Source organism: Salmo salar, chromosome 13, assembly GCF_965601325.2.
Source record: "Salmo salar chromosome 13, fSalSal1, whole genome shotgun sequence".
Lineage (NCBI taxonomy): Eukaryota > Metazoa > Chordata > Actinopteri > Salmoniformes > Salmonidae > Salmo > Salmo salar.
Window position 1 is genome coordinate 89,699,099 of NC_138303.1, and position 20,165 is coordinate 89,719,263.

At 42.8% G+C, this 20,165-nt stretch overlaps 1 protein-coding gene across 1 annotated transcript in view; it reads left to right on the forward strand.

The window, feature by feature from the left end:
- Nucleotides 1-19,728, forward strand: part of LOC106568078 (unconventional myosin-XVIIIa) — a 111,442-nt gene extending 91,714 nt beyond the window's left edge. Inside the window, exons 35-40 of the mRNA XM_014138085.3 lie at nt 2,459-2,542; nt 3,920-4,057; nt 4,486-4,671; nt 4,765-4,907; nt 13,438-13,560; nt 16,542-19,728. Coding sequence (XP_013993560.1) covers nt 2,459-2,542; nt 3,920-4,057; nt 4,486-4,671; nt 4,765-4,907; nt 13,438-13,560; nt 16,542-16,656 — 789 coding nt within the window. The 3' untranslated portion in view covers nt 16,657-19,728. The remainder of the gene's footprint in view (nt 1-2,458; nt 2,543-3,919; nt 4,058-4,485; nt 4,672-4,764; nt 4,908-13,437; nt 13,561-16,541) is intronic.
- Nucleotides 19,729-20,165: the final 437 nt, after the last annotated feature.

Sequence of the window (20,165 nt, forward strand, 5' to 3'; positions counted from 1 at the left end):
CCATTTAAACGTGTGGCCAACGCTCCAAGCTTTTCTGGTCTGATAGGTGAGGTTATCTTCTCACCTCGTTTTGAGTTTCCAACCATTTCAACGTGTAGCCACGGCTTCACATCTGCTGGTCTAGTCTTTGGTTGATTATTCAGGGTTCAGCTCCCGACCGCTATACACGCCAGTAGCAACCCGGCAATGTGCTGGTCTGGTAGTTTCAACCATTCGTAACGTTCAACTGACGCTGTATGTTCATCCTTAGCGAGTCCTTTTTAAGCACTCTGGTCGGAAAGGCAGTTCCATCACACTGACACGCTTTTCTGACCTCATTAGGGGCGTGGCTTAGTTAATGTGCAACGGACATGAAAAATCATTATCATTAGAAAACCTAAATCACATTCCTATCTTAACAAAAATAGGTTAATCGTTCTTCATATTGTTATAACATCATATTGGATGGAAACTTGAAAGCTACAGTAGAATGTGTTTCCTTCCTAAGTTGGTTCATACAGTTTTTAATAAAATCACAAAATAAACTGACATGATTATTCTTTAGGTCCCCACTGACCATTCCTAACATTCCTATTGTAGAAATATTGTTCCAAGGCACTGTATCGCAGTGCTAGCTGTGCCACTAGAGATTCTGGGTTCGAGTCTAGACTCTGCCGCAGCTGGCCGCGACTGAGAGACCCATGGGGCGGTGCACAATTTGGCCCAGCATCGCCCGGGTTAGGGGAGGGTTTGGCCGGCAGGGATGTCCTTGTCCCGTCGTGCACTAGCGACTCCTGTGGCGGGCCGGGCGCAGTGCACGCTGACACGGTCGCCAGGTGTACGGTGTTTCCTCCGACACATTGGTGCGGCTGGCTTCCAGGTTAAGTGGGCATTGTGTCAAGAAGCAGTGTGGCTTCATGGGTCTGGGCTAGTATTACCCCCTTTGTGTCTCGGGACCCCCCCCCCCCCCCACCAGTGGTTGGTGTCCGAGTCACAAATGAAAAGGTTGGCCGTCAGCCATTTGCCAAGCTGATCTGAGGCCTTGGATCCTCAACCAGGAGAGTCATGACACAGTGCATGGCAGATGGGAGAACCTTGCAGAAGGACGACTCTCTCTGCAGCCCTCCACCAATCAGGCCTTTATGATAGAGTGGCCAGACACAAGCCACTCCTCAGTAAAAGGCACGACAGCCCGCTTGGAGTTTGCCAAAAGGCACCTAATGGACTCAGATCATGAGAAACAAGATTCTCTGGTCTGATGAAACCAAGATTAAACACTTGGGCCTGAATGCCAAGTGTCATGTCTGGTGGAAACATGGCACCATCCCTATGGTGAAGCATGGTGGTGGCAGCATCATGCTGTTGGGATGTTTTTCAGCGGCTGGGACTGGGAGACTAGTCAGGATCGAGGGAAAGATGAACGGAGTAAAATACAGAGAGATCATTGATGCTCCAGAGTTGTCAGGACCTCAGACTGGGGCAACGGTTCACCTTCCAACAGGACAACAGCCCTAAGCACACAGCCAAGACAGCGCAGGAGTGGCTTCGGGACAAGTCTCTGAATGTCCTTGAGTGGCCCAGCCAGAGCCCGGACTTGAACCCGATCGAATATCTTTGGAGAGACCTGAAAAATAGCTGTGCAGCGACACTCCCCATCCAACCTGACAGAACTTGAGAGGATATGCAGAGAAGAATGGGAGAAACTCCCCAAATACAGGTGTGCTGATCTTGTAGCGTCTTACCCAAGAAGACTCGAGGCTGTAATTGCTACCAAAGGTGCTTCAACAAAGTACTCAGTAAAGGGTCTGAATACTTATGTAAATGTGATATTTCAGTTTTTATTTTGAATCATTTGCAAACATTTCGAAAAATCTGTTTTTGCTTTGTCATTATGGTGTGTTGTGTGTGTGTAGAGGGGGGGACAACTATGTAATCAATTTTAGAATAAGGCTGTAGCGTAACAAAATGTGGAAAAAGTCAAAGGGTCTGAATACTCTCCGAATGCACTGTACATCTCTCTCTCATGAACACTGCACAGGATGACTAAGCCTCCGACCTACCTTTATAAGTGGGCCATGAGTCACGTCTCATAGGAATCACAAGTGACAGCTGATGTGACAATACCTCCATTTTCAGCAGGAGTTTATAATCATTTATCATCATTTACTTTGTCTCTATGCCTTTAGTGTGACACGACGTGGGTGCCACAGGCTGTGCACTTTAAAAAGCTGCTAATGTATTTTCCTATGTGTAGGCGGAGCTGTGTTGAGACGTTAGAGATAAATGCCACTAAATAGCATTGAGAGATGCAATCTGTTCCACAGGAGATTATATTAATTATAATAAGATTATTACAATATCTTATTTTTAATACTTTACTATTGGCTATTAACCCACCTAAGAAGAAATACCTACGTTCAATGTTACCATTCCACATAAGAAACTACTGTAACTGTCTCTTGTGTGTTTGTGTTGTCAGTCTGCCAGAGACCTGGCCCAGATCAGTGACATCCAGGTCCAGCTAGAGGAAGCCATGAAGGAGAAGCAGGAGATCCAGGACAAGGTACACATTACAACGCAAACTTCCATGGCTGCCTGCCAGGGGAACCCCGATCCCACTGGAAGTCCCCCTCCTATCCCCCTCCACCCATCCCTGTCACACCTATATACAAATCAAATATTATTCATCACATACACAATTCACAGCAGGTATAAACAGTGCATAGAAATGCTTACTTTCAGGCTCCCTCAGCAGTGCAGAAGTATGTCAATAATCAAAATCTCAAATAAGTAGGAGAAAGTAGTAAAATAAATAATAAAGGTTATATGTACACAGGATATTCAGTATAAATTATCAATGTGTGACATCGATTATGACTGTATTTGCAAATAAAGTGGATAATGTATTGGTCAGCAGTGGAATAAATATGCTAGTAAATAAATGGAACAGCAGTGTTGACTGTGAGTGTGTGTGTAAGGTTTGGATGTGTGAATAGTCAATGCAAATAGTCTCTAAGGTGCAGGTAGACAGCAAGGGTTAGCTGTTCACCAGTCTGATGGCCTGGTGGTAGCAGCTGTCTTGGAGCCTGTTGGTCCGAGACCCGATGCGCTGATACCATTTGCCAGATGTTAACAGGGTCTACAGACTGGCTCGGGTGACTGGAGCCCTGCACATTCATCAGCCGCTCAGATGACAACATGCCCTCGGCAGAGTCATACATGATGTCCTACACCTACACTATTAACTTGACCTTTACCTGGAGAGGCTCAGAGCTCTGTGTGCTTAGTGCCTGATCTTACAGCTAATATTGCTGGCTGTAAGGGGGTTTTAAGAGCTGCCACCAAAGGCGGCAATAGATAGCCATCTAAATCCTGTAGCCCTGTAGTGATTAACAGATCCACTATGATAGGAGCATTGTGTTCTTTAATCACATGAAAGGCCAGCTCCAAATCCTACTATCAGATGCAAAGCTCCTCATTAGTAGCCGTGGTGCATTTTGGTGTATTTTTATTTAGTGTATCTCCTCTTTCTTAAGACGGAACAAGTTTACAAAGCATTGATCTTCTTCCCCTCCGTGGTGGGATCTGTGATCGTTATTCAGGCCTGGTTCTCCATCTCTCCTTCTGGACATTACAGGCTACTGGGGTTATGTTATCCTCAGCTTATTGGCTATTAACATTAGATATTCCTAGCATGAAGGGCAACAATAATGCTGGCTAGATTCCCAAAAATTCAGCAGGGGGGATGATATTCACAATGCAGATAAGGGAAGAGCTGAAATGTTCTTATTTTTGCAATTATCGAGTATCTGTTGTAAAAGTATGGAGGCCTAGTATTGATTAGAGAGAGGTTGGTTGTGTAGGGCAGAGTGGTGTGCAGTGTTAATAGTACTCTTCTCTCTCTGTGTGTGTGTGTGTGTGTGTGTGTGGCCCCCTCCAGTTGCAGTCCCTGCATAGCCAGCTGGAGTTCCAGGAGCAGTCCATGGTGGAGAAGTCTCTGGTCAGCAGGCAGGAGGCCAAGATCCGCGAGCTGGAAACCAAGTTGGAGTATGAGAGGACCCAGATCAAACGCCTGGAGGTGAGACGAGGGGAGAGGGAGGGAGAGGTAGCGAGAGTGGAAGGTAAAGGGAGGGAGCGAGGTAGCAAGGTGGTGGGACAAGGAGGGAGGGAAAGTGTTGTGTGTGTGTGTGTGTGTGAGCGAGAGAGAAAGGGGCTTGTATGTGGGAGGTAGAGGGCAAGCTGTGAGGCCACATTTGGGTCATTGAACAAGTGCTGTGAGGGGAAATACATTTTACAACAGCCATACTATCTTTCTCTGGCCAGCTGTGATTTCTGCACACCTGAGCTCAATTGAAATTATCTGTGGCCTCAATTTGACCCTTCTCCAAGTACATTAACCACAAACTTCAAAGTGAAATGTGCTCCGCCACCTATGCTGGATGTCTCAGCTGTGTGTTTAATGAGGTTCTAGAAAGTTCTGACCCGGTTCCGTCTCCTCGTCCCCAGAGCCTGACGGGCCGTCTTAAGGAGAACCTGGAGAAGATGACAGAGGAGAGAGACCACCGCGGGAATGGAGAGAACAGGGAGAAGGAGCAGAACAAACGTGTGCAGAGACAGATGAGGGACATCAAAGAGGAGATGGCTGAGCTGTCCAAGAAGGAGGCTGAGGCCAGCCGCAAGAAGCACGAGCTGGTAAGGAAGAGCGTGCAGTCCACATTTTGGGGGGGGCGGCGGCAAGCGTTTTGGGGTGACGGTCACTAGTTCTGTGTCATCCCGACCCAATAGGACATGGACATAGAGAGTCTGGAGGCAGCCAATCAGAGCCTGCAGTTGGACCTCAAGCTGGCATTCAAGAGGATCGGAGACTTGCAGGCCGCCATTGAAGATGAGATGGTCGACAGTGACGGAGAAGATGACATCATAAACAAGTAGGTCCCTCCCGAAGTACAGTTTCTCTTTGTAATAAAATTGTCAGAAACACCTGTTCATTATTTTGACCAGATTTTGTAGTTTCTCTTTACCCCACATTCTTCTCCTCCTTTCTTTTATTTTGTCTTTCTTTTCTCTCTCTTTCCTCTCTTCCCTCTCTTTTCTCCTCTAATCCGCTCCCCTGTGCTAATTGTTTTTCCTTCCTTTTTATGAGCAGATTCAGGGTTACACTACCTCTGAGCCCCACTGAAGTAAACATGACAGTGATACATGGCCTCTGAGCGGGAGTTTAGACTCCTTCCCTTTTCAAACAATGGGGTCAGAGCGAGAATGAGTGAGTTGGTATTCTGAATCACTGCCCAAAACTGTGCAGTATGGATGAGGTTCATCAGATTTTTTTGCAGCAGTTGTTTTGAGGCTTATTGTCCTTTTTTGCACACAATGTAGCTCCATCTACCCTGAGGCACACTACATCCCCGGGTTGTTCTTTTCACAATCTGTTGGCTGTATTTCTCATTTTCTGTTTCTCACTTTTTCCTTTTTTTGTTTCCTCTCCCACTCATTGCCCAGTGTACAAGGCATGGTGACAAAGTATCAGAAACGAAAGAACAAAATGTGAGAATGGACAATGCATCCTTACTTTTTCTCAGTATTGTTAGATTTCCAAGTTTTAAAATCACTGTCACAGATAAGAGAATGGTGCTGTATTATGGAGACATTTCACTCCTGCTGTTTATGATGACATTTTGAGCAAAAGGAACTTAGTTAAAATGACTAAGGTTAACATCGCTAATTAACTTACTGTTTGAGGGATACTCACTGCTCTGGGAAATTAAAAACAAATAGAATACCTGCAGATATTGCATCACATTCCCATGAAATATTATTAACCATTGTCCTGTTTACACAACAACCATGGACCTCTGCCCTGCATCCTGTGTTATGGGACACGCCATTTTACATGCATGCTTTTGATACTTTCAATAACCAACCTAATAACTGATTTCATTGCGTTTAAGAGCGTTGTTACTTTTCTCTACAGTACAACCTATTGATAACACAAGGGCAATTCCACACCAGGCGGGAGCGGAAAATATTTTTGCTATCTCAGATTGCAGTGGTGTAAAGTACTTAAGTAGTGTTTTGGGGTATCTGTACTTTACTATTTATATTTTTTATATCATTTACTTAACTACATTCCTAAAGAAAATATTGTACTTTTTATTCCATACATTTTCCCTGATGCCCAAAAGTACATTTTGAATGCTTAGCTGAACAGGAAAATGGTCCAATTCAAGCACTTATCAAGACAACATCCCTGGTCATCCCTACTGCCTCTGATCTGATCATTAAACACACATGCTTTGTTTGTTTGTAAATTGTCTAAATGTTGGAGTGTGCCCCTGGCTATTCGTAAATGTAAAAAACAAAAAAATGGTGCTGTCTGGTTTGCTTCATAGAAGGAATTTGAAATGATTTATACTCTTACTTTTGATACTTAAGTACATTTTGTGATTACATTTACTTTTGATACTAAAGTATGTTTAAAATCAAATACTTTTAGACTTCTACTCAAGTAGTATTTTACTGGGTGACTTTCACTTTTACTTGAGTCATTTTCTATTAAGGTATCTTTACTTTTACTCAAGTATGAAAATTGGTTACTTTTTCCACTACGGCCAGATTGTTCTGGCAATTCTCAGATTGGAACTTCATTGGGGAAAAGTTTGTTAAACATGCTTTTTACATTTTGTATCGCAAATGATTTTTTAGAAAATCACGACGAAATTAGTCATTTCAGGCCCTTTTTAGACCTATATATGCCTCCTAATGGTGTCATACTCCATATTTGAGTAAACACTAAGGAGTATGTGTCAAATCTCCAGAGTCAGCTCTCTGGTACGTTTAATGACGTGATCCATTTTTACATATAAATTGATACTGATGGGACGATTGATAATGGAGCTCCAATGCTCTTTTCAAATAAACATTATCATGTGATCAATGGCGTCTTGTAGCTTAGTTTGATTGTGTGGTTTTTCAAACCGTGTGTTGAAAAATGCAAAATCCAACTGATTTCGCCACAGTTCCGGTGTCTTCGATTCCAAGTTGCTTTCAAACACCAACCTCTACTGGACACTGTACTTCCAATGTAGTAAGGATTTTTATATGTAGCATCACTTGAACGGTAGCCCTAACAGGTAGTCGGGTTCCCGGGGACCAGAACCATTCACAGACAACAGGGAATGAGGTCGAATCCCTGCGAAGTCATATTATTTAGAAAATTGTTTTATTTGACACCACACTTTCTGCACATTGTTCAAACAATTAGTTGTATTTAGTAAAGTATAAGCTTTGGTCTTAAGCATCCTAAATAATACCATATATTCACAGTTTTTGACAGTAAATAAAATGGATTCACAGCAACAACAAAAAAAGGGAAGCGTGATGGAAGCTGTGAACCTACACTGGTATCTGATTGTGGGCTACTACGACTCATGACTAACATGCTGACTAGACCAGGCACGCTCGTGCGTTCAACATCGCATGCATGTTGATTTTGTACATGTACACCAGACGCAATCTGGACAGGTTGAAATATCAAAACTAACTCTGAACCAACTATATTAATTTGGGGCCATGCCGAAACACAAACACTCATGGACGTTTAGTTGGTGGTGGTAATGCACCTTAAAGTTGGTTGCCAACCGCCATATAAAGTCCTCAGATGGAGGAGAGATTACTAGATCTAACTGGGTTTCCCCTTTTAATCTGTGTATTAATTGTCAGAGTAGATACAACACAATAGTGACTCAAAATGAGTTAAATTCTAAAAAGATCCAGAGAAAAGGACGTGCCCGCTAGAGTCGGCATGTAACCGCTGAACCAAGGAGAAAACGTCTGACCATCAAACACTGCTTTTATTGATGACCAGCAGATGTCACTAATGTGCATTGTGTTAAAAGCTCAGAGTAATGAACTGTATGTAAGAGCACACTATAAGGAGCATGATGACATCAAGATCATAGTCTTATGGGAGGCAAAGTTTCTTTGAGAATTGCCCGAACAATCTGAGATACCAAAAATATTGTCAGCTGGTGTGGAATCACCCTATAGTCTTTGTAGGTTCGCTCTCTGTAGGATCTGGTTGAGCTGCTTGTTTAATATGTTCTAGCTTACTCACTTTAGACTTCAACATAAGTCTTTCTGGTTAAGCATTAATTCTAATGACCCATAATTAAAGTTAACATTCCGATTCCAGTTGTAGCTCGTCATATTTTGATGAAAAAATGCAAATGTGCATCACAATTTTGGATGACAGTGTGAGTGATTTGTAGTTGGTGTGATCAGTTAATTTTCTTAGCATGCATGATTTGTATCAGTATTAACCTCTAATTGCTTGTTCCAATAGAGAACACTTCCCTATGATTCAATTCCTCTTATTGTTATTAATTCATTTGCCAGCAGACAGACAGGCAGCTCATGTGAATCAGCACAGTGCACTGTCTTTGTATGTTAGCATCAAGACTATGGGTTCCTCACTTAGAAGCTTTTGAGAAAAGAAAGTGAATCCCCATGGTTACTTGGCAAATTTGTCCCCACCTTTGATCTGTATGTAAAAGCAGTACGATAAACAATAATGGAAGAATTTATTTGTCTGTGAATTTATGGAGTGGAATGTTCAGACGGGTTAGCGCTCCCATTTTATCTTTATTTGTAGTAATTGCACCAGGAAAAAGGTGACAATGGTAGGATTTTTTTTTTTTTTTTTTTTGAGTGAAAGGGATAAAGAATGATGAGTAGGTCTGAGAATGTTTGAACATCTTTTTCCACCTTTTCTGACAAGCACTGTAAACATTAAGAGGAAAGGATGTCATCTTTCCAGTGCACTATTCTATTTCAGGCAGTTCTTTGTCAAATGAATCGCGTCATGGTCGTAGGAAGATCACACACAACCAATCCTTGAAGAGTGTGCAGTGAGTCTGATTGTGTACGCAGTACTCAAATGACATGGATTTAGTGGATCTGTCTCTGCTATGAGCAGTAAACACTGTGTGACCATGATGTCATGGACTTCAGGGAACAGCGGAGAGAGCACGCCCCTATCCACATCGACTGGACCGCAGTGGAGAAGGTGGAAAGTTTCAAGTTCCTCAGCGTACTCATCACTGACGATCTGAAATGGTCCACCCACACAGAGTGGTGAAGAAGGCGCAACAGCATCAGCACCTCTTCAACCTCAGGAGGCTGAAGAAATTTGTCTTGGTCCCTAAAACCCTCACAAACTTTTACAGATGCACAATTGAGATCATCCTTTCGGCTGTATCACCGCCTGGTATGGCAACTGCACCACCTGCAACCACAGGGCTCTCCAGAGGGTGGTGCGGTCTGCCCAACGCATCACCAGGGGCAAACTACCTGCCCTCCAGGACACCTACAGCACCCAATGTCACAGGATGGCCAATAAGCTCATCAAGGACATCAACCACCCGAGCCAAGGCCTGTTCACCCTGCTATCATCCAGAAGGCGAGGTCAGTACAGGTGCATCAAATCTGGGACCGAGAGACTGGAAAACGGCGTCTATCTCAAGGCCATCAGACTGTTAAATAGCCATCACTAGCCGGCTTCCACCCGGTTACACAACCCTGCACCTTAGAGGCTGCTGCCCTATATACAGAGACATGGAATCACTGGTCACTTTAATAATGGAACACTAGTTACTTTAATAATGTTTACATACTGCTTTACTCATCTCATATGTATATACTGTATTTTAGTCAATGCCACTCTGACATTGCTCAATCTAATATTTATATATTTCTTATTTCTATTCTTTTACTTATAGATTTGTGTATTGTTGTGAATCGTTTTTAGATACTACTGCACTGTTAGATACTACTGCACTATTGAAGCTAGGAACACAAGCATTTCGCTACACCTGCAATAGCATCTGCTAAATATGTGAATGTGATCAATAACGATTTGATATGAGATGCTGGGACCAAGACTATCTATGTGCAGAATACTGTAGACAGGAATAATCCATAGGAGCTGTATGATGGTATATAAGTACAGTACCAGTCCAAAGTTTGGACACGTACTCGATCAAGGGTTTTTCTTTATTTTTACTATTTTATACATTGTAGAATAATAGTGAAGACATCAATACTATGAAATAACACATTTGGAATCATGTAGTAACCAAAAATGTGTGTTCTTTAAAGTAGCCACCCTTTGCCTTGATGACAGCTTTGCACACTCTTAGCATTCTCTCAACCAGCTTCATGAGGAATGCTTTTCAAACAGTCTTTAAGGATTTCCCCCATATGCTGAGCACTTGTTGGCTGCTTTTCCATCACTCTGCAGTCCAACTCATCCCAAACCATCTCAATTGGGTTGAGTTCGGGTGATTATGGAGGCCAGGTCATCTGATGCAGCACTCCGTCACTCTCCTTGGTCAAATAGCCCTTACACAGCCTGGATGTGTGTTTTGGATCATTGTCCTGTTGAAAAACAAATGATAGTCCCAGTAAGCGCAAACCAGATGGGATCGCGTAACGCTACAGAATGCTGTGGTAGCCATGCTGGTTAAGTGTGCCTTGAATTCTAAATTAATCACCAACAGTGTCACCAGCAAAGCACCATCACACCACCTCCATGCATCACGGTAGGAACCACACATGCTGAGATCATCCGTTCACCTGCTCTGCGTCTCACAAAGACACAGCGGTTGGAACCAAAAATTAAAAATTTGGACTCATCAAACCAAAGGGCAGATTTCCACCAGTCTAATGTCCATTGCTTGTGTTTCTTGGCCCAAACAAGTTTCTTCTTATTGGTGTCGTTTAGTAGTGGTTTCTTTGCAGTATTTCAACAATGAAGGCCTGATTCACACAGTCTCCTCTGAACAGTTGATGTTGAGATGTCTGTTTCTTGAACTCTGAGGCATTTATTTGGGCTGCAATCTGAGGTGCAGTTAACTCTAATGAACTTATCCTCTGCAGCAGAGGTAACTCTGGGTCTTCCTTTCCTGTGGCGGTCCTCATGAGTGCCAGTTTCATCATAGTGCTTGGTGGTTTTTGCGACTGCACTTGAAGACACTTTCAAATTTCTTGAAATTTTCCGGACTGACCTTCATGTCTTAAAGTAATGATGGACTGTCGTTTCCTTTTGCACATTTGAGCTGTTCTTGCAATAATATGAACTTGGTATTTTACTAAAAAGGGCTATCTTTTGTATACCACCCCTACCCTGTCAAGATGCAGCTAATTGTCTCAAACGCATTAAGAAGGAAAGAAATTCCGCAAATTAACTTTTAACAAGGCTAATTGAAATGCATTCCAGGTGACTACCTCATGAAGCTGGTTGAGAGAATGCCAAGAGTCTGCAAAGCTGTCATCAAGGCAAAGGGTGGCTACTTTGAAGAATCTCAAATATATCTTGATTTGTTTAACACTTTGTTGGTTACTACATGATTCCAAATGTGTTATTTCATAGTTTTTGATGTCTTCGCTATTATTTTTTACAATGTAGAAAATAGTAAAAATAAAAACCCTTGAATGAGCAGGTCTGTCCAAACTTTTGACTGGTAATGTATATGTAATAATTAAAGGTAAAATATGTAACAGAGATATACAACCAGTGGAGGCCGATTGTCAGAAGCAATTAATGTCGAGCGCTAAATCTGGTGCTCCCTGGAGCCTCAGCGCTGTTTCGCCAGTGGTGTGAGGCCAAGGACATAAATTGTGTGACACCATTTGCAAAGCCCTCGATTACAAGCCGCCTCTGTGTGTGCCACAGCTGCTCCAGTGCAGGTGTGTATGTGGGAAAGATGTGCGTAGTTTTGCCTTGTACACTTTGTGGGAGTCAGTCCTTTCCCATCAAGCTTTGTTTGATACATTGAAAATGAGAGACCCTGAGTGACTGAATGTAATGTAGCTAATGTTGATGTCCATACACTGCCGCAAAAGCCAGAATTGTCTATTTCTCTCCCCCAAAGTGGTCTCTCCATCCAGTTTGTGTGTGCCTCCATGCAGGTAGAGAGGAGGCAACTCAAACATTTTGTTCTCCATGGAGACTTGGTTGAACGTGTGATTTATTGCCTTGTCCTGAGCAACATATTGCTAATAAATATGTGAGCAGGGGGATGCTGCCCAGCGGTCTATACCATTTAACTATTACCATTTAAGAAGGCCATCGTCGGAGACCTCTTTGAATATGATGCACTACGTTGGCTCGCGATAAGCACTTTGCATTCTGTCCCAGCCTCACCAGATAAGCTGGGACAGGGGAGAGCTGTGCCTTGCTTTGGTATTTGTATTGCTGTCATGCCACATCAGACACTGAACATTGTTGACTGGATTGACGTCAGACACTGAACATTGGATTGACGTCAGACACTGAACATTGTTGTTGGTTATGATCCAAATGATTACTCCTCCTTGACTGCAGTGTGTGTTCTTTGAGGATTTTCCTTTATAGCTCATTCTGTTACTATAAACTAATGAACACTGCTAGGCTTAATGGTTCCCAGACATATTTGTTCATAATCTGTCTTTAGACCCTGTGGGTGCCCTCGCCCTTCCTCTCCCGGAGACAAACAGATGCATAATGCAGAGGCAGAGATGCTTCACCTCTGGGAGTGAGGAACAGATGAATCCGGATTGAAATGTGCCTGCCGACCTTTCAGAGGCATGATCTAATATACTTTCTCCTTGGGTTCCTTCCAGTCTCTGTTTACTGCTTGTTATTGTCAAGGCCAGGGCTAGAGGGCTGTCATCGGCTCAGCCCCAATAACAATCTACATCAACAGGCCACGCTCAGCCACACACCACAGAGGCCTTAACAGCCTGGCTATGGCCACCGAGTTAATTACGCCTTCATGAGCTCCATTCATTTGCATTCTGCTCTGCTCGGAGGCACCACGAGTCGTTTCGCTCGGCCGCCCCCATCGTAAGCGATTATACACTTAACATGGGAAGGGAAAGCACTCAGGTACTGTACCCATATTTATGGATGCACCAATTGTCTAATAGCTGTTTATTCTTGCTTTCAAATTAGCTTTGTTTTAGTTTTTTCATCAAACTTACTTACTTACTTACTTACTTTGGCATAACTTTAGCTTTGTGACAGATAATTTGATTAATATTCAGAAAGTAGGAGTACAACACCTGACTAGTAAACTAGTTTGTGAATGGGTGCATATGGGTCTGTCATTGCTCGAAGTCAATAGGCTGTTGTGGTCTCCCTAAAGCTTGCCTGCCTTTACATTGCACTAACCACAGTTTATTGCCACCATGACTGGAACACATGTTTGACTAACTGCATCAGAAAGCTGTTATGTTATTACATTGATACATTTTGATTGGTCTGTGTGTGGGTCATCTCTGTGTTGTACTTCCTGTCCAAACCAACAGTTGTCCTCTGCGGTGGATCTGCAATGGCCCTCCCTGGGCTTAAACTGCTCTGCCTCCTGCAAACAGCAACATAACAACACTGTTTGTTCTCCTTCGGTCTCTTTCCCACAGTGGTGACGACTTGGACACGGACTCAGAGGTGGAGGACCGTGTGGACGATGTCAAGTCCTGGTTGTCCAAGAATAAGGGATCCACCAAGACCCTGTCAGCGGAGGGCAGTCTGAAGAGCTCCAGGTCAGTGTTGTGTTGTCCTGTCTGTCTGTTGGTCTGTTTATCAGCCTCCTCAGGCACTTCATTATGATATCACCCCCCTTCTTTCTGGCTGGTCCCTGATAGAGCAGTGCAGGCTTCCTCATTCCCATCCTATATGCCTTTACCCTGCTGAGAGCTAAAGAGCCCAGGATTACCTGAGGCAGGGTGGAATGGAAGGGTAAGTATTTCATGAGATTAGGTGTCATCTCTCTCTGCCTCCCTATCATCCCTCTAATGACAGCAGGCAGAGGGAAGCAGGCGCTGTGCTGCCTGTCAGATTTATTGAAGTGGCCCATGGCCAGCTGGCATGTCTGCTAAATGGCCCCTCTCTCTGCTCTGCCTGAGATGAATACATCTCCTCCCCCCTGGCAGACAGCACAGGTTAGCCCCGTATATATCTGCTTTCTTTGATGAGCTTTAGCAGATCGACTCACAACCTAACTTTCCTTATTAGACTCGCTTCAATTTCATCATTTCTCTCTCAAGTCTCTAAATTCTCATCTGTTCTCTATCTGTTTCTCTCATGTATCTCTGTTGATTGTTTCCATGGTGTCCATGTTTCCTACAACCTCCTCCTCCTGGCCTCTCAGAAATGCAGTGAATGTAGATGCAAAGGAAGGGATAGACGGTAAGGAGATAAGAGATAAAAGGAGGGAGCAAGGAAGGCAAATAAGTAGACAGCAGGTCGGTGTCTGTGATGAGTTCCCTTAGCTACAGGAAGTGCTCCAACCTGAAAGACTCCATCGGATGCCAGGGGGATGAGAGCTCCCTCTTCAGTACACAGCGGACCGCACCTTCCTACGCAAGGCTAAGTCAACTCTAACACTAAGCCAAGTCTAAGTCCACAGACTAGGACGATAGCATGTTGGTCAGCTCTTAAAACAAGTCCCAAGATGATGACCATGGCTTGGTCATCTCCCAGGCCTACTCTGAGGCCACCAGCAGGGCCAGAAAGGGTCTGGAGTGCTGCTGGGCCCCACACAGCCCTGACTTTGACAAGGACTCCAAGGTGTCCTTCCTGGCCCCTAGCAGGCCCACTCATAGAAGCATGCCGAACATGGATGATGGTATTATGACCACCATTAGCAGCATCACCAGTGTGAGCCGTGAAGAAGGATGAGGGTCTGGGCCGTTTTTTCCAGTGTGCGTCGCTCGGTGGTGGACTAAAGCACCAGGTCTTCCAGCAGCTCCAGCTCCCGCAGCACCACTAGCTCCAGCTCCCGCAGAGGCAAGGCCAAGAAGAAGAGCTCCTCAGACAGCTCCTCAGACTCAAGACGACCGTTGCAACAGGAGGATCTCCAAGAAGAAAGGCAAGAAGTCCAGGAAGGAGTCCTCTTCCTCCAGCTCGGCCTCAACAGACTCCTACCGCAGCGCCAACAGTGTGAAGAGAAGTCCAGCCCGCCCTGCCTCAGATGAGGAAGAGGGCGCTGAACAGAGACCCCAAGAAGAAGAAAAAGATGGACAGCACAGTGATGAAGTATTTCTACAAGTCTGATAGTTACTAAAGCCCCTGGCCTGCAGTAGGTTATGCCTGGGAATGGAGTGAAAGCATGGTGTGACTCTATCCAAACCTGTTGACTTTATAGCAACATTATTAACATGTTAACCTTGTTTGATTACGTATTTATTCATTTGACAAGTTGAAGTTCATGCCAGGTATGAACTTGAAGGTAGCCTAGCGGCAGGTAGCCTAGCAGTTTAAATGTTTTATTTAACCTTTTATTTAACTAGGCAAGTCAGTTAAGAACAAATTCTTATTTTACAATGACGGCCTACCAGTTAAGAGCATTGGGCCAGTAAACGAAAGGTCGCGGGTCGAATCCCCGAGCTGACTAGGTAAAAAATATATTTCTGTGCTCTTGAGCAAAGCACTTAACCCTAATTGCTCCTGTAAGTCGCTATGGGTAAGAGCGCCTGCTAAATTACTAAAATGTAAGTAAGTGTTCATCCACTCGGTGTGGGTCCAGGTAGATATGAAATACCACAGAAAAATGCATTTCTTTTTGAGGAGTAATGATGACTCATGACAATTGCTTAGATGAAACATACTTTGTGGCATAAGGTTCCCCATCTCTAAGCATTTAAAATGGGACACATAATTGTCTGTGCATGTAAATAGAGATTTCTCCCTGAACGTGGTGCATGGTGATGTTTTGAATGTACAAACTAGTAGACAGCTAGGTGCCCATGTGATTAATGACTGCAGTACAGCACAATCCCTGGTACACAACCATCCATCAAGCACGACCACTTTAAATGTGCTCCCTCCAGGCCTCAACAAGACATAACTATACACCTAATTGAACATGAACACTGATTACTGCATATAGCCACCATGTATTTAATATGCTAGATTGAGGGTAACCATACAGTAGGTCAGTTTCTTTAACAGCAGGATAATAATAGAAATGTGGGCAGAGTCGCTTTGACTATAGAGGTGATGTTACCCAGCTTAGTATATTTACTGTACCACTGCTTTATTCTTATTTCATTATGTTGTTCAAAGTAAAAATGGATGCTCCACTTTAGCCCTGAAGCAGGGTTATGAAAGACTGATCCCTAACCATGCTAACCTTAAACCTTTTCTATTTTCACTCTATCCTTCCACCTCACCATATGGCTGTTACGAAGCTTCCAGAGAAAGGAAAATAACACTGTAAAAAAACAAAAGAAAACACAGGCATATGTTCTGACCTTGAAATGCAGTGTTTTGGTTTGTTTGGCCCTTGGCATCCCTGCATGATCTTTCCTGCACTATTGATTGACACAGTGGAAAGGGTCATTGTGCTGAGCTGCTATTGGAGCAGCTTATACTGCTGTCCCTGGCCTTGACCCCTGGAGGAAGCTTGATATGTGTCCTGTGACCTCTACAGATCTCAAGCACCCGTAGTTTTCAGCCAGGGTTCAGTTCAGCAGTGTTTCTCCTATATAAAGCCCTCTCTTTCTCCTCTCTCCTTCCACAGCCCTCCTCTGTACCGGAGACACCTCAGTGAAGAGGATGAGAAGGAGAGGGGTTCCAGCAGACACTCCCGGAAGGAAAGTGACAGTGATGCAAATCTGGCAGAGTCCACAGCGTAACAGAGACTAAAGCTACATCTCTCTCTCTAACCACCATCCTACACGAACATACCAGAGACGGATGTACCATCCTTTATATACTCATAATACCCCTCCCCCATACCATCCTCATATGAACATCAGTGAGCAATGCTAGCTAGCACCAGAGGCAAGGGCAGGGGAAAGTCAGAGTGCACATACAACTTCTATTGAAATAACATGTTATAGCCATTTTCACTTGCTACTAAGAGCTTTGAAAAGAACAATCTCTCACAACATATTTTCCACATCAACTCTACAGCTTTGAAGTGATATAAATACAGTTTATCACCACTGGCTTATTTAAGAGCTATCTGTAGAGCTTCTCACCACTGGCTTATTTAAGAGCTATCTGTAGAGCTTCTCACCACTGGCTTATTTAAGAGCTATCTGTAGAGCTTCTCACCACTGGCTTATTTAAGATAGCCTATGAAAAGCTGATGCATTCTCAAACTTTTGTATCATTTCAGCCAGTAGTTTTGAAAGTGGTGCTCACGAGCCAAAAGTGGTCCCTGTTTTTTGGGTAGCACGTCATATGTTATGAATCCAATTTGTGCAATATGTTATGAATTTGGATCCCGGAGTGCATCTTTAAGCTCCTGTTGTCATCTCTGTTTGAGGGCTGGAGAGCTTGTGGTTTATTCAAATGACTGTATCAGGCCGTCTCCCTACAACCTGACTTCTCACTGCAAGTCCATACGCCTGACACTCCAGCATATCCTCCTTACCACTTAGAAATGCACTTGTCTCCTCTACATGTGTTTGGACTGTTTGCTCTTGCACTTCAAGGAATATTTAGCCAATATCAGTGTATAGAAGAAAGAAAGACACAAGTATTTATCTTGCTTCAATACTGTTTTGATTTTTAATGGTTCTTAGAGAATGGGAGGGAGAGCTGCTGTGAAGGGATAGGGCTTTATGTCACATGCGTTGGATCTGGTACATTTGCATACATTAGTTCATGCTGGAATGGTTTTGGTCTGGCTCGTTTGAAGCTCCGCCATGCGTTTGTTTCTTCCTGTCATGTCTGTTGGTTTTCAAGGGAATGCATTTACTATCTGCTATGACGGGGGCTTTCTAGGGATCTTGTTCTTTCTTTAGCTATCAAGATATACATGCACTGGATATCAGGGGAAAAAAGGGGTTTTGAGGCAAATTGTCATAGTGCTATAAGCCCCATGTCCCTCATGGGGGGGAAAAAAGCATGTTTGCAACAGAAGTTCTGATCTAATCCCTGGATGAATTGTCTCATGTAGGATATAGCTGTGTCGTTCCACTAATTGGGTGCCTTTTGAGTAGTGTAACACCTCATTTTAAAATTCTGTCATAAAGAGCACATGCGCCTTCATAAAAAACATGTTTTCCCGTCTCAAGATGGGAAACGGGGAGGCACAATTGAAAGTAAGCTTGACAAAAAAAGTATCATTGTTAAATGTCTAGCCTATCTACCTATCGGTAACAGAGTTGACATGTTATGTTCAACCCGTTCACTTTTCCACCACAGAACACCAGAACATGGCTGAAAATAGTAGAGCCAGCTCACCTGCTTTTCCACTAGGATTTTACTATTAGATGTTCAGTTTCTTTTAGAAGAAAATATAGAAAAATGACTAATTTCACCACATTAAAATGAGAGTTCAGTTCACATAGCAGGGTTGACCATAAAGGAGACCTGTTTTTCTTTTTTACAACCAAATCTCAATTTTTGTTTGTAAATGGCGTGCAGTAGACAGGTCCAGACACCTTTTTGTGATTTCGCATGTTTTTGAGAAACTTACTCCAAACAGCAAATCGCTCTCTCACCCTCGTTGTGTAGTATGTGGGCCAACAGAACAGATAAAGGATCCAAAAACACCGAAATATGTCCTGTTCGAAACATCAAAGCTCTCAGTATAGTGATTCAGGTCTTTAGATGTTGTACACATGAAATTGTGTCATTCCGAACTTTATCCGCAATGTTCTATTCTATTTTGTTGCGACTCGAGTGATACCGCTTTGTCCCTTCTACAAAATAAAGGAAACACTTGAGTAAATGGGTGATACAAAGTATATAGTCTATTGAAAGCATGGGTTGCTTCCACACAGGAAGTTCCAGCCCCTTGTAGAAGAGCTTTTCAGGCAGCTTGTGGTGGCCCAACACCCAATTAAGACACAATGTTGGTGTTTTCTTTATTGTGAAATAGAGATTTGGTTGTAAAAAATAACCTCTCCTTTAAAATGAGGGACAGATGTAAACAAATCACTAATCACATGAAATAAATAATATTCTTTAGAAGTGTATTTTTGTCAAAGCAACAAAAATAACTAGGGCTTAATAACAATGGTGAACACGTGGAGAAATGTTGGGATTAAGAGGGTTAAGGGACAGGTCAAAATGATAAAACATTTTTCATATACAAATCAGATTTATTGAATTCTTCATGTGATCTATATTAAAGGGCACTTAAATGAATACAAGTCTTTTAAAAATGTAATATTGGTGCACAGTTTCTACTTAAAATATTAAAAGGATGCAAAAGGCACTAATTTCATGGAACGAATTTGGCCTTACTGAGTGACAATGATATCCTTTAGTTTAACCTTATGAATTTTCAGTCGTAAATATGTAAATTATGTATCTCCATGTCCACAAGTGGGTTTTCATGTGTCCATGTTTCCATTGCTCCTGTCTGTTCATGTGCATTGGAAGGAAATGTTTAAAGTGTGTGGGATAGACTATTTTGCATATCTTCTCAGTGGGAGCATAACTCTGCATATCTTTTCCCATTTCCAGTTTTTCTATGCATTAGATACAAATATTAATATGGAACATAGGATAATTTGATGTCAATGCTTCTGAGTAGTGATTTGTTAAATAAAATGTATGTTTGAATCTTGAGGCATTTTTGGCTTTACACACATAATATATACAATGTTTGAAATGATTCTATGATTCATCATAGCTTTTCAAACTGGTTTGTTTATTTTCATTATGGAACAATTTACCACTTGTGATAGGAATAATTTTTTGCTTTAGTTTTAATGTAAATAAATGCAGGTGTTTGTTTACAGTAACATTGTGTCTTGTTATTGCGTGGTGGAATGGTAATACAGTTATAGTTTGGAAGTGAATTCATCATCATAAGGAAAGGTTTGGATGGAAATAGGGATGAGGTATTTATTGGCAACAGCCGGACCATTTTACTGATGCGCTTGACAGAAATGTTTTTTTCTCATCTCAAGTGCATCACTTGATCATACCATCCATCTTTCCCCTGGAGAGGAGAGGGAAAACAAACACTTTATTGAAATGAATAAATACAACCAGACACAACCGCAGCAAATGTCTGAACACTGCTCACACTCACTGCCGTGTTGTTAACAAACTAGGCAACTAGCTTATACCGGTAAACAAAATGTAAGACTAAGGGAGTGAACGTTTATTTCTAATAAGGGTTACATGGACAAAATCAGACCACTCTGAAATGAAAATGGATGGCCCTCCTTTCAGA